We start from the raw sequence: 15921 nt of genomic DNA on the forward strand, positions 1-15921 counted from the left end.
CAAAGGAATTATGCCAACTCAGTCAAATGTAGAAGGCATATTATCAGCTAAACTTCCTAAAACAGTTAGACAAGTTCGCAGATTTATTGGCATGTTAAATTTCTATAGGAAATTTATTCCAAATTGTTCACAGCTATTGAGACCCATGGTGTTCTTGACAAGGAAAGTTTTTAAATTCAATTGGGGTGAAGCTCAACAAGAAGCATTTGACAAACTAAAACTGGCATTGACTAAAGCGCCACTTCTCATTTATCCTAAGTTTGGTGAAGTATTTTATCTTTCTGCTGATGCTTCAAATGATTGCATTGCTGCTGTACTAGAACAAAAAGAAGGAGAAGATTTTAAGCCAGTAGCTTTTATAAGTAGAAAATTATCAGGTCCAGAATTGAATTATTCAACCATAGAGAAGGAAGCACTAGCAATAATTTTTCTATTGAGAAAATTTAGATACTTATTGTCAGGACAACCTATTCAATTAAGATCTGATCACCAGCCTCTGTCATTCCTAAGTACTATGAAAGATAAAAAGCAACGTATAATTAGGTGGGCACTGGAACTGCAGGAATATAATATTGATGTGGCTTATATTCCAGGAAAAAGAAATATAGTTACTGATTACTTATCTAGATCTCTAGAATCTGATGACGATGATGATGAATCGTCTAGGAAAGCTTTAGGCCCATATAGAATTTTAGATAATTTTTCTCCTGTGAATTTTAGGATTCAAGATGTCAAAAATCCTAGTAAAATTTTAAGTGTACACTTCGATAGGTTAAAAAGGTACTTTTTAGGGAGTAGAAATTTAGTTACATTAGGAGACAATATGAATAAAATATTGAAAGATGAGCGTTATTTTCCTGGTACTAATTGTGCGTCTCATTCACAATCAAATAATAGGAAAGGGAATAGTTTTAAAACTCATAATTCAAATATGCAGCAAAGGAGAAAATTAAATTTTGGTAAAATAAACCCTAATGCAGGAAATTTTAGAAATATCAGGGTACATAATTCAGATAATGTAAAATGTAAGAGTGATGATAATCAAACTGACTCTAACAAGGATGAAATTATAGTAGAATATCATAGGTTAGTTAACATAGAGTTAAGTAAGCCAGAGGAATGTGAAAATACCTCTGATTTAGTTAATAAGGATAAAGAATCTCAGAAACCTGTAAAATTTGATTCTGATAGTGATGATTTGCTGAATGAAGTGAAAATGGGTGTGCAGAACCAGGGAAACTAGAACTACCATGGAGGGAGGTGGGGGGGGAGTGGATATGCAAACTTCAGTGAGACAGTTGAGTGTAAAAATGTATATAATGTACCTGAACCAGCACTAAGGACAAAAAATGGGAATGGGACATTTAGAAAAACGCATCAAGATAGGGGTGGGACAAAGGGATCACTGCATTTCATGTATACTAATGCCAGGAGTATTAGGAACAAGAAGGAAGAATTTTTGGCCTTGATTGGCTCTTCCTGGCCACAGGTTATTGGCATTAGTGAAACATGGCTGACGGAAGATGATATAGTTGGTAGGATAGAATGTGTAGGTTATAGTGTGTTTAGGAGGGACAGAGAGAATAAAATGGGGGGGAGGGGTATCATTGATGATAGCTGATTAACTGCAGCCAAGGAGAATTGAAGTTGTATCGCAGGATAGTGAAAGGAGCTCATTTCAGGCTATTTGGCGTGAGATTGAGACTGGCAGAATAAAATATACAGTTGGGTGCTGCTATAGACCAGGTGATGGAATAGATGGTGGAGATAGTATGCATAGGGAAATTGATGAAATGAGTGGAAGGAGGGTAATTATTATGGGGGATTTCAACTATGGTAACATTGATTGGAAGGAGGAGAGGACACATCTGAGGAAGGAAATGGATTTTATTCAATTATTAAGGGATAACTATCAGCAGTAGAGACAGCATGTAATTGAAAATACTAGGGGTGTGAGAGTGCTTGACCTGGTAATAGCATCTGAGAATTTGACTGTAATGAATATGACCATGTTGCCACCTATTGGTGAGAGTGATCATAAGGTCTTGACCTGGGAGGTAGCTAAAGGTGTGGAATTTTTGATTAAGACAGGGTATATGTGGAATTACCGTGCTGGCAAGTTTGACAAGCTTAGGAGATTGCTTGGATCAGTGCCATGGCATGTACAACTGCAAGGGCTGGACGTCGATAGAGCATGGGAAGTGGTCAAGAAGCATTTACAGGCAGTTATGGCTGATTGTATACCTAGGGTCTGAATGGTAAAACAAGTAGGGGTTAAATGGATGAATAACACCATTAAGCTTGAGCTGCAAAAAAAGAAACAACTGTGGAGGGAATTTAAAGAAAGGGGTGACCTGCAGGCACACGAACGGTATAAAGTGCAGGCCAGAAGGGTAACGAGTCTGGTAAAAACAGCAAAAGCCGATTATGAAAGAAAACTAGCTATGCAAGCAAAAGAGAATCCCAAACAGTTCTTTCAATATGCTGCAAGCAAGAAAAAAACTGTATATGGGAAAATGGTTTTAAGGAATAACGATGGTAAGGAGGTCACTGAACCAGTCAATATAGTGGAGTTACTGAGCGCACACTTTGCAAAAGTATATCATCCAGGTGGTGACATTGAAAAAATGAAGGAACCATTAGTTTATATGGGAATTGTGATGAATGAAGTGGAGGTGAATAGTCTATTACAGAACCTTAATGTGAATACATCTGTGGGATTGGATGGTATACTGGCACGGGTGAAGTGGCTAAGGAATTATCAGTGCCCTTGACCATGTTGTTTAATCTGAGTCTCAGGTCTGGTTTAGTCCCGAAGGAAAGAGGGGAAAATAGTTTCACTGCATAAAGGAGGATCCAAGACTACTGTTGCAAATTACCAACCGATCAGCATATCAGGAGTCATTGTCAAGGTCTTGGAGAAAGTAGTCAAGGTAAAAATACAGGAATGGATTGATGAAAATGAGATACTGTACAGGGGACAGCATGGCTTTGTGAAGGGTAGATCATGCCTCAGTAACTTGCTCAAGTTTTATAACAAGGTGACGGCAGAACTGGATAAGGGAAATGGGTTTACACTGATACTGCTGGACCTGGCAAAAGCGTTTGACAGGATACCACATGGAATTCTAATCCGTAAACTACAACATATGGGAATGGATATAGGGTTGGTGAGATGGATAGGTGGTTGGTTGATGGAGAGATATCAAAGAGTAGTTTATTCAGGAGTAGAGTCCAAAAGATGGCCTGTGACTAGTGGTGTGCCGCAGGGTTCTGTTCTTGGACCACTGCTGTTTAATCTGTTCATTAACGATATAGGGAAAGATCTAAGTGGAACAGTTCATTTGTTCGCTGATGATGCAAAGTTGGGTAGGGCGATAGTGAATGTAGAAGATGTCAAAGTCTTGCAGGATGACTTAGATAGATTAGAGTTCTGGGGCTAAGGAGAATGAATGTCAATTTAATGTGACAAAATGTAAGGTTATGCATTTTGGGGTGAAAAGATTGGCAGCAGTATACCACATTGGTGGAACTGTACTCTAAGAGATTGATGAGGCCAGGGACTTGTTGGTGGATAGGGAGATGAAGTTTAGGGGGCACATTGCAAAAGTAGCTAAATCAGCTCATCAACTCACTTGGTTGTTGAAAAATACCTTGACGAGCAGAGACAAGCAAGTTATTGTACCTCTGTACCGAGCCCTGATGAGACCTCATCTCGACTACTGTGCCCAGATTTGGTCACCTCGGTTCCTTCTTGATGGGGAGGAGGTGGAGAGGATCCTGAGGCGAGTGACTAAGATGATAGCAGGTCTATGGAATGAACCATATGAGAATAGGTTGAAGATTTGTGGGTTGCAGAAACTAGTTGATAGGCGGAAAAGGTGAGACATGATTGAGACATTCAAATTGCTAAAAGGATTCTATAGGATTAATTCAGAGGATATTCTTGAGATCAGGACTGGTGGTGGGAGAACTAGGGGGACACCTATGGAAGCTGGGCAAGAGTGTGGTTAGCAGGGGTGTTAGAACTGAGTTCTTTACTTTTAGAGTGGTAAATGAGTGGAATAAGCTGCCAGAGCCTGTTGTGGGTGCTATGACAGTCAGTGAGTTCAAGGCAAGGTATGATAGATACTGTGAGAATGTCGAATAGTTGTATGGACATGATGTTTAGGGCCTCCCTCGATGAGTCTAAGGACTCCCTGGAGTAGCCCGAAATAATAATAATAATAATTCTGTAGATTTAAGGCATAATTCAAATAACTTAAGTGAGATATTTGAAAAGTACAGAAATGAAATTTGTAAGTATAGTAAATTAGAAGATGTAAATTCTGAATCTTCTCTACCATCAGATGATTCTGTAACTAGTGATTCCGAAAGTGTAAATAATGATGAGCAAGAATCACATTATTTTTTAAGATCTAGGAATAAGCATTAAAAGTTTTGTTTAGATATAGGTTAAATATTTTAAAAAAAATGTTTTAGCAAAAAAAAATTTTTTTTTTCAGAGAAAGATGAAACTGATGTAAAAATAATCATAATTAAAATTCTGAATATTTTTACGTATTGTTTATGTTAGTATGTTTATTAGTTTTGTTTTCATAACACGCATTGTCGGCACTTGCGATGTGCCCGCTATGGAAATTGTTTTGTTAAAAGTAATATGTAAAGCAGTAAAAAATTTAATGTACTGGATTTGAATAACTGTATTACTTCAAACAAATTTTATTGTAATTTAAAATTATCAAAAGTTGTGTTTTATGAGGACATTCTCTTATTGCTAACGGAGACAAAGTGTTAGCCATTATACAGCACTTAGTTTCTCACTTGTCACGGAGTGCGCATACTCGCCGAGAAGTTTGATGAGTGATTGACAGCTGACAAGAAAGCGTTCAGTATCTGAGTAACGGCTGTAAACAAGAAAGCGTTCGGAAGGAATTTAGAACAGGCCAGCAGATATTTAGATTCAGAGGAACTTGAGTTTTTTTTATGTGACAGTCGGAGGAAAATTAATAGTATATTCCGCAAAAGGAATCGTGTAACTATTAAGTTTTAATGTGGAATAAGTATTGATGAATAAAAGGGAAATATTGCTATAGATCGTTTTAAAATGATATTGGAGGAAGATTTACTAATTGGACGATTTATAGTAGATTCCGAAAAGGGAATCGTAGAACTGTAAGTTTTTTTTAAATTGGAAGTGTTAAGACTGTCAATAAGCATTTAAAGAAGAATTTGCTATTTACGTTCTGAAGGAATGTTCGAGAAAACTCTGATTAGGAGGTTCTTTTATGGAATTCTTATACAACTTATATCTAGCTTTCAAGAGGCTCATTTCTTGCTGATTATACACTGATCACATCACAAATTTCGAAGTGAAACAAAGAATCAGTTCTTTTGGCAGTCCAAGAGATTTGAAGGAAACAACTTTATGTGGCTTGGTCATATCAGCAGATTAAATGGTCTACTGCATTGAAAGTTCTTGAAGGATTTCTTCCAGGAACTCTTTCCTGAGTTCCTGGAAGAAACCTAGAATAAACTGAATAGACAGTATAAAAAAGTTGACTGGTGCTTCACTTGCAGAACTGAAAACAAAGTGGTAATCAAGGGCTGAGTGGAAGATTTCTGTGAAGAACATTTCCTAATATCTATGCTACTCTCCTTTGTGTGCTATGTGATGATTAAACATTCTGAGTCCTTTATGCAGTACCTAATACACTATGAGTATGTTGGCACACTTATCACGTTGAGTCTCAGTTTGATTTTTAAAGCTTATTTCTAGAATTCTACCTTTGCTACATGTTATCCATAGATTCATATTAAGACATGTTAAATTTCATTTGTTCTATTTCATGAAAACAATTGTAATCAATTTACATTGTTTTATCCAACAGTCAGATTTTATTATGGTTGTGCTGCGAGATATGGTATGTGCGTTTCCTGACATACGTGTTATTTTGATGTCTGCAACCATTGACACAAGCCTTTTTCAGAAATATTTTGGTGGATGTCCCATTATAGAAGTTCCAGGTAGATCATATCCTGTGCAAGGTAGGTGTATGCAGTAGATGCTATAGTTTTATCTGTTGTGTTTACTTAATTATTATTATTATTATTATTATTATTAAACAAGACCTCATGGAGTCAAAGACTCATCTAGGAGGTCCTTTTATCTCACACACATCTCATCATACCGGGTCTTAAACCCATTCAAACTCCCTGCAGACACCACACTCTCAGGCAAGACATTCCAATCATTCACAACTCTGCACGAAAAAAACCTGCCTCTCACTCCCCTACTCACACCCTCTTTATACAGTTTCCAGTTATGACCTCTGGTTGTCCCCTGATCTCCCACTATTCTCTGTAGAACTTCTCCACCATTGATCCTATAACAACCCCTTACCAACTTGTAGGTCTCTATCATATCTTCCCTCTTCCTTCTCTCCACTAGACTCTGCAAATTACATCTTTTCAATCTTTCCTCATACTCGACATTCCAGAGGTCAGAGACTACCTTAGTCAGTCGCCTTTGGACCCTTTCCAACATCTCTTCATCCTTCTGAAAACCAGGTGACCAAATCTGGGCACAATAGTCCATGTGTGGCCTAATCAAAGCCTTATACAATGGAACAAGAATTTCCCTACTTCTACACGTCAGTGTCCTCCTCATCATTCCCAGAAGTCTTTGTGTAGTCTTCACAATTTTGGCGATGTGTCCCCTAAATTTTAGATCCTTATCCACTATCACTCCCAGATCTCTTATTTCCTCTACTTCCAACAATATATTCTCACCAAGCAGAAATTCTGCATCCCATCTTTGTTTTCCAAATTTTAAAACCTTACATTTTGCAACATTGAACTCACATCCCCATTTGCTTGCCCAATCACTCAATTTATTCAAGTCTTCTTGCAAGGCCACAACATCTTCACTACTCTTTATGGTTCGTCCCAACTTTGCATCATCTGCAAACAACTGAATATCTCCATCCAAATCTTCGCCAATATCATTAATATACAAGTTAAATAGTAATGGCCCTAAAACAGATCCCTGAGGCACTCCACTAGTGACTTTCCTTTTCCTGGATATTGCACCCCCATACACAACTTGTTGATACCTATCAGATAGCCAGTCTCCAATCCAATGCACTAATCTAATATCCAACCCCATCTGCTCTAGTTTGACTGTCAACTTATCATGAGGTACTCTATCAAAAGCTTTTGCAAAATCCAAGTATATTACTGTGTATCCTTCTCCTCTGTCCAAGGAAGCAGTCACTTTATTGTAATAAGTAAGTAGATTACTAAAACACGACCTTCCTTTAGCAAATCCATGCTGTCCATCAAAGATTATACCATTGTTGTCAACCCAACTCTGGATCCTAGTTCTCACAAGCTTCTCCAGCAACTTAACCACAACACCTGACACACAGATAGGCCTATAGTTTGATGCTTGAGTTCGATCACCTCCTTTATGAAGTGGCACAATCTTGCCCTCCTTCCACTCTTTAGGGACTTGACCAAGTGCAAGACTTGTATTAAAAAAATATGTCAAGGCAGGTGTCAACTCTCTGGCACATTCCTTCAGAATACGCGGTGATATATTATCAAGTCCCACAGCCTTATTTACATCTAGTTTACTCAACTCCCCAAACACCTCTTGCTCACTTACAGTCAGTCTCTCCTCCCCATCATCAACTGCTCTTAATCTCTCCATGAAGTCACATTCACAAGATTGAAAGATCTTTATGAACTGCTCATTAAGTATCTCCACCACACATTCTGCAACAGCTGTCTTTATACCATTTCCTCCAATCAATGTCATCCTTCCATAATCATTCTTTCTTTTGCTGGCTACATATCGAAAGAACTCCCTAGGATTCTTTTTAGCTTCATTAGCTAACTGCTGTTCATACCTCTCTTTAGCTACTCTCACCAACCAAGTCACTCTCCTTGTCTGGTCTTTGTAGAACTCATGAAATTGGTTACTTCCACTTCTCTTATGCTGCCTCCACAATGCCCTTTTTCTCTGTATTGCATGCTTAATCTCTTTATTCATCCATCTCACACCTAACTTATTTAACCTTCTCACCCGTGGTATACATTTAGACATTGCATCCACTAAATATTTTTTGAAAATCCCCCAAGCTGCATTGATCTCTTTTCCAGCTAATTCCTCATTCCATGCTACACCTGCAAGCTGTCTCCTGAGCTCTTCATAATCACCCCCCTTGTAGTTCCACATATACCCTTTTTTCACAGGGGTCCTTGCACTGCTGGCAACCACCCAAGTAATCACCTCATAGTCACTTTCACCAATTGGTGGATGATTTGATACCTCATTGATAATTACATCCTCCGATGAGATGACCAAATTCAAGACCCTTAATCCTCTTGTACCCTCTGTTACATACTGTCTGAGGTAGTTATCCCTCAAAAACGCAAGAAACTCATTTTCTTTACTTCCAGTTGCTATCTCTTCATTCCAGTCTATATTGCCATAATTAAAATCACCCATAATAATCACCCTTTTCTTATTTGCTTGGCTTATTTGACTATACATTTCACTATCACCACCATCCACATTACCAGGTCTATAACAACATCCCACCAAGTATTTGATTCTATTCACCTCTATCTCACACCATACTGCCTCAAAACCACTGGCCCCATTTCCCTCTTGCATCTCTACCTTGTATGGACATAACTCTTTCTCTATCATCAATAGCACTCCCCCTCCATTTTTACCCCTTCTATCCTCACGAAACACATCATACCTTTCCATCTCTATTCCTGTCAGGATGTCATCCTCATCTAACCATGTCTCACTTATTCCGACAATCTCTGGGTGCACAGACGCAATTAGTGCAGCCATTTCATCCGCCTTGTTTCTTATACTTCTAGCATTGGTATACAAACACAACAACTCATTTCTGGATCTACAGCTAGTTCCACTGATACCACTCACTCGATGTGATCTCTCCATGCTGGACTGGGGCCATTTCCCTTTCTGCTTCTTCATTTTAGAACCCTTTGCAATTCCATCTGTTTCCTTTTGATCCCTGATCATCCCATTACTTTCCTGCCTACACATTCTCTCACCTCCTCTTGGAGCATCCACCTTTCTCACGCTGTGTATCCCTGTCCACCCTGAGCCTCGCCGTTTCCCTGCTCCTCTTGCACACCCATTCTCTCATTTTCTATACTCATACCACTCGCTTTCACATTCATTTCCACTCCTTCAATCTCTCCTGCTCTTCCACATCACTCCCCTCTCGATCTGATTCATTCTCTCTATTCACTTCTCTACCTTCCAGCAGCAGTCTCTCCAAGCGACTCATACCATAACCACTCAAATGCAGTCCATCGCTCCCATACAGCTCACTTCGTCCCTCAAACTCATTCCACACATTAACAAACTGTACTCCCATCTCCTCACACATTTCAGCCAGAATATCATTCATAATCCTTGCTCTCTGCCTCATTTCACCACAATCATACCTAGGCAACACACTGACCACCCTTCCTGTCACACTATTCTCCTTTATCTTTCCAAGCAGTCTCCTGACATTCATTTTGACATGCTCTTTGTTCTCTCTCAAATCATTCGTACCAATTAATACAATTAACTCTTTTGCTCGTTCCAGCCTCATATTCAAAGCCTCAATCACTCTACTCATTTTACCGCCTGGAAAACATACCTTGTGCATTTTATCCTCTAGCACACCTTTAATAATGGAGTCGCCATACAACACCACTCGCTCATCTTTTGTTATCTCTTTCATGCCATCATGATTTATTTTAATAGTTTTGACCTGAATTCTCTTAATTTCATTCCGCATCCATTTCATTTCTTGCTTCATCCAATCCAATTCACCTTCTGAACCTCGCGACACATTCACTCTATCATTAAATCTTTCTAACTTTCTAACTCTCGACCCCCTCTTCTCACTTTCCCTCTCGTTCATCCTTCTTTGTTTCCGTACTTTCGGTCCAACATACGTCCAACTTTCACTATCATTCTTCTCACTTTCACTCTCACATATCTTTCTTTGTTTCCATACTTTCGGACTAACATGCGTCCAACTTTCGCTGTCATTCTCGCTTTTACTGTCATTCATCTTTCTTTGGTTCAATACTTTCGTTCCAACATGCGTCCAACTTTCGCCATCAGTCATTCTTTTTTCGCTATCATTCATACTTTCGATTTTTTTTACTTGCGATTTCTGCACCACGCCATTTCTACTTTCATTCGTTCTCTCAATTTCGTTTCTTTCCGCCTCACTTTCGTCCCTTTTAACATCCGTTACGGTTGTCAAATCGCTCTTTTTCTTTTTTCCTGATTTTTTAACATTTTTTCGAATGTGTTTCTCGCCATCCTCCTCTTTCAAACGTGCACTCACCACACAATCGGTACTAGCACTTTCTGTCATCAACTTCATATTCGCATTCATCAATTCCTCGTTCAGGTCACATTTCGCACACATCCTTCTTCCATCCGCACTAAACATCCACAAATCATTTATGTAGTCGAAGGAATACATATAACAGACCTCACACTTAACGAACCGACTGAAATCCAAATTAAAATCATGGAATGACAATGCTGCCGCCATTTTTTTTTTTTCTCCTCTCTCTGCAGGTTACTAGGTCTAATATTAACGTTTTCGTATTTAGTTTAAGCAAGGAAAAAAACCCCACACTAATAATATCGGTAGCGTACAATGTTTACAGTCGCTCTTACTTAAACAATTACGCATGTATACTTAATTATTCCTAGTAAAACTTATCTGAATCAGGAGCTCTTCAAAACATGTTCCTTAATGAGAAAAATATATTTATTTCTTGTGAAAGTAAGTTTTTATGTATTATTTCATTACCTTTAAAAATTAATTTTGCACTTTTGGTATTTTACTTTAGTTCAGAATTCTTTGAACCAAAGATTTTTCAAAAATAGATTGTTTAATGATTTAATAAACAGATCAGACAAATAGTACTTTTCTCCCCCCCCCCCCCCTCTGTGTGTGTGTGTGTGTGTGTGTGTGTGTGTGTGTGTGTGTGTGTGTGTGTGTGTGTGTGTGTGTGTGTGTGTGTGTGTGTGTGTGTTGGTAGATGTGCAATACTCAATCTCTTATAATTGGTTATCAATTTAACTGTAAGTAAAAGTACTCACAACAGTGAATTAAAAATAGCTGAAAATCCCAGACTGTCAGCATCTTTTGTGTGTGTGTGTAACAGATGTCTTTCAAACTAATTTTAACTTAGAGCTGAAAGTTGGATTAGAATAAAATAGTTCATCAAAGACTTTAAACCACAGACATGGGAATAGCATGAAAAATTAAGTAGGTAAATAGATGAATGTGGGGTCACATGAAGAACTAAGATATTAGAAAGGAACTAATTTCACATCATTAGCATCCAGGATGAATAGTGGTAAGTTAGTTTGGTCACTTAAGCAGCATGAGAAAGGTTAGCCAAACAAGTTATTGTTGCCAGTAAAAAACATGAGCTGTGCCTTAAAAGACCAAAATGTAAGATCTGACATCAGTTAAGTGACTGATTCACTTGCACTGAAAATAAAGTATAATATTTTTCAGATCTTATGTATGATCATCAAACATAACCAGAAACTTTGCTGTTATTATGTAAAAGGGTCAAAGCTGTATAACCGAGAAGAGGCTTCCACATAGCCATTAAGGAATGCAGAAAAAAAGACCAGGACTTCAGTCCTAATTGTCCATTCCTAACCTCCTCGTGCATTCTGATAGATACTGGATAATGAACAAACGAGGATGGGCTGACAATTTGGCATTTAGCCAGTCAAATTTTTATTCTTATTGGCTTAAACCACAATGCAAAATGGTGGTCAAAATGACAGAATTTCATGCTAGCTGTGGCATTGTCAGGTTAATAAATCCCATAATGCATCCCAACTCATCATCAGAGTTCAAGATTGTGCTGTCGACAAGAAGCATCAATGCAAACGAAATGAAACTAGCAGAAGAATTGGATAGTACCAGATCAATATAATAGGCATGATGTTGGAAGTTTTTTTTCCCACTTGGTTAGACTATAAAGTATATATTTAGTTTAATCCTTTATCCAAGTGTAAGCAAAAAAAGTTTGTGTCTGAAGTATCTTCAGGACTGGAACAACTCGTGGCAAAGGTGGACTAAGTTCTCATCACTTTCCTTAGTATCCCATAATGCAAAGCACAACTCTTTGTGGACATGTATAATGCTATGCATTATGGGAAAGGTCTCTTCAGTGGGAGCCAGACCCAGAGTTACCAAAGTTGAAGCAATGCAGAACTCATATTTCCATATGCCAGTTGCTAAAAGGTGTCACACCTTATTAAATTACTCTGGATTAGAGAAAGATGTTGGAAGTTTTTTTTGTATCACCTCGGGGTTTGGCTCCCACTGAAGAGACCTCAATAAAGGTCGAAACCGGTCAGGGTAGTGACCCTTCCCATATTGCATAGCGTTATACATGTCCACAAAGAGAAGTGCTTTGCATTATGGGATACTAAGGAAAGTGATAAGAACTTATTCCACCTTTGCCACCAGTTGGCCCAGTCCTGAAGATACTTTTGGTGCAAACAAAGTTTGCACCAAAAGTATCTTACACTTGGATAAAGTATTAAACTATATATAATTTATAATAGACATGACTTAAACAAATATGGAAAACAGGTGAGATCTTCCTAATTATTCAAAATGTTATATTCAGGCAATAATAACCAGGGAAAAGCAGTAACTGTAGTATTCAACACTAAATACGAGGATAATTATCTTGAATGGCTGGCAATATCTAATAGTGATGTGGGAAAATATCAGAATGGGGAACTGGACATTGAGAACTAATTTGTGCCTATGATCTCACAGAAGGTTCGACTAAGAAAGAAATGGGGGAATTTTTCGAGGCATTAGAGAAGGCAGCTGACACAATGAAATCGAAAAAATTGGCCCTTGTTGGAAATCTAAACAACAGATTAGGAAATGATTATCAGATATAAAAATATTTAGTGAAAATTTGGAGACAAAAGTATAGCTAATAATCCATAGTGCAAAATAATGGTACAACATGACAAATTTCATGATGGCTGGGGCAACAACCAACTAAAAAAGGTCCCATTATTTTCATCTGAGTACCGGTTAAACAACTAAAAGTTAGCTTCTGGAAGAAATCCCAGCTCAACATCAACAGTAAGAAGCATCAATGGATAAGAAATGGAGCTAGCAGAAGAATTGGATAAGTACCAGAGTGACACATAATAGGTGTGACTGAAACAAAGACGACATTAACAGGTGAAATCTTTCTGATGATGAAATATAACATACTCAGGTGGTGATTGAAAGTAAACCTGAACCTACACTTACTAAATGTTATAGAATTAAATCTTCTGAAATTAAGCATTTCTCTAGATGGATGATGACGTCATGCAAGCATAATTTTTCTTGTATTAATAATTAATCTAATTGCTTTTCTTAATTGACAGTGTATACTAATTTGTATTTCTGATGTGGTACCTTAGAAATTGAGTTTAAAGCTAAATGCAACAATTCTGCATATCATCTGTATTAACTCAAACCCCTAAATGTAGTTGGGGATTTGAGTTATTACTGAAATCTTCCACTGCATTTAAGAAACATAGCTTAATGTATCTTTAATCTATGATTTATCACTTTTTTTATAGCATTATATTGAATTATCTTTTTAAGATTACAAATCTTTTTTCTGTTTTGGTATAAACTTTTAAGAAAATTCAGTTTTGTTATAGATATACAGCAACTTTTGAAGTGTATGTTAACTCTTACTCTTATAATAATTTGACCTCATGGACTCATTTTAGTGAGTATCCGAGTTACCTAATGCCAGACCATGCATTACTTCATGCAATGTACATCTGTTATATTATTAGACTAGTTTCACTCTTGTTTTTTTTCTTTCTTTCCCTCTTGTTCCTTCCCCCAATGCTATTAGAGTATTCTAAAAAAGAATAATGTCTTTTGAGATGTGGTATATTCTGAACATAAGGCTGTTCAGGATATCATATACTGAAAGGTGGATAAATGGATGGGTACTAGAAAGTATTTGTAGAACTTTAAGGCTCACTAAGGATGTTGACAGATGAAAGTTGAAATACTTTGGACATATTAAAAGGATGGAAGGAGGACTTCTCAAAACAGTAATAGAAGGTAAAGTTCCTGGAAAAAGAGGAAGGGGCAGACCATTAATGAGATGCATAGATGTGTGCTTAGAGTAACTGATCTTCAGAGAGTTGAAGCTGCCAGAAAAGCATACAACAGGACCACCTGGTGGGGACTAGTGTGCTACATTACCAAGCATCTGAGTGACCATACGGCATCTGATGATGTCCGATGAACTGATATAATAAATTGTTTTGCAAACACCTATTTTATTGTTAATTTTATGTTTATAGTACAAAACTTGTACAAAAATGCACCTAGGGTATGTTTAACATCTCCACATTTCTTAGTAGCTAAAATTTGTTGTTTATTGAGCTATATAGACAAAATAATAAAGATGAGGTTTTGTGTCTATAATGATTCCATATTTTGCCTACACGCCACTGCTATAAGTCCTGTGACCTTTATCATGAGATTTATTATTAGAGCTAAAAAATCTTGCAGATGATATAGAGAATTGTTTAGGTTAAAACCTCTAGAATCAGTAACACTTGTTAAGGCTATTGACTAATTTGTATTGAGACTCTGACTTTTTATACTGATTGTTCTTTTCCCTTTTTTTAGAATACTTTTTAGAAGACTGCATACAATTGCTGAATTTTATACCACCTCCTAACACCAGGAAAAAGAAGAGGGATGATGATATTCCAGATGCTGATGAGATTGATGTAAGCTACTCATTTTCTATCCCAGGTTACAAAAATAATAGTTGTGTGGGGGAGGGGGGGGTTATATATGATGACTTTTTGAAGTAATTGTGCTCATTTTCTATCAGAGTATAAGCGAAACATTTATGTGATCTTTTCAACTGAAAATGGGTTAAATAGCCTTATATAGAGGTGTAGTAGCATTCCTCCCAAAATCTCAGACATAATATACTTCTCATAGCCTTAGCCGCATAATTTGCTGGACTGCCTTTCAGGTTATTATTGTGTTGCAAATGATGCAATATGTTTAAGCTAGTTTCTTGAATGTTTTTTAAAGGTGACTTCTTTTTCTGGCTGATTATCTTTGTGGGGAAAGGTCCTCCTCGATAGATGTGCCATGATATCTTAGTATTATTTCACTAACTTGTTTTCAGTGTTGGGTCAAACTTACATTAGACCAAAAGCAAACTTGCATCACATGATTTTCCTCATCCAGGAATGAAATGGAGCCTGGTTATATGCCAGAGTATGGTTTCACAAACTTTGGCATAGGGTATGCCATGTTCTTACACAACTCAAGTGTGTGACTTCACCTCTGACTTATACTTCCAAATTTTGCCATAAAGGTTAACTGATGTGGCAAATAGGCAAGTCCCTCCCTTTATATACAAGAGAGTTGGTATAGGTATATAGGGTTCCCCACAGTAATGGAATAAGTCATGTACCATTGATTTTTAGAATTCGGATTTCAAAGAAAAGTTGCTTGCAGCAGAGTAGCAAGCAGCTTGTAAATGATTGCAGAACTGTTGCATCATTACAAGACTCTGTAACGTTTTTTAGCAGAGTTGTGGCCATTGATGAATCATCAGTATGAGTTTTTGATTCAGAACTAAAAAGTTAATCCTTGTGGTGCAACCTCAAACCTCACCTTGTCCAAAATTTATTTTTATTTTAAAAAGAAAAGGTCATCCCCAACACACAGAGTTTATGTTGATAATGATTTATAACAATAATGATGTAATAAAGTACCCTCAGGGTTGACTCTGATGGCACCATGCTAGAGG

General features: G+C 37.4%; 1 protein-coding gene across 1 annotated transcript in view; it reads left to right on the top strand.

The window, feature by feature from the left end:
• LOC150092745 (ATP-dependent RNA helicase A-like) overlaps nucleotides 1–15921 on the top strand; it is a 337554-nt gene that overhangs the window by 194157 nt on the left and 127476 nt on the right. The window contains 2 exon segments of the mRNA XM_090414778.1: nucleotides 5892–6048; nucleotides 14775–14878. Coding sequence (XP_090270904.1) covers nucleotides 5892–6048; nucleotides 14775–14878 — 261 coding nt within the window.

This window comes from Typopeltis vanoorti, chromosome 25, assembly GCF_054136105.1.
Source record: "Typopeltis vanoorti isolate ZY-2024b chromosome 25, IOZ_Tvanoo_1.0, whole genome shotgun sequence".
NCBI classification, from domain to species: Eukaryota; Metazoa; Arthropoda; class Arachnida; order Uropygi; family Thelyphonidae; genus Typopeltis; species Typopeltis vanoorti.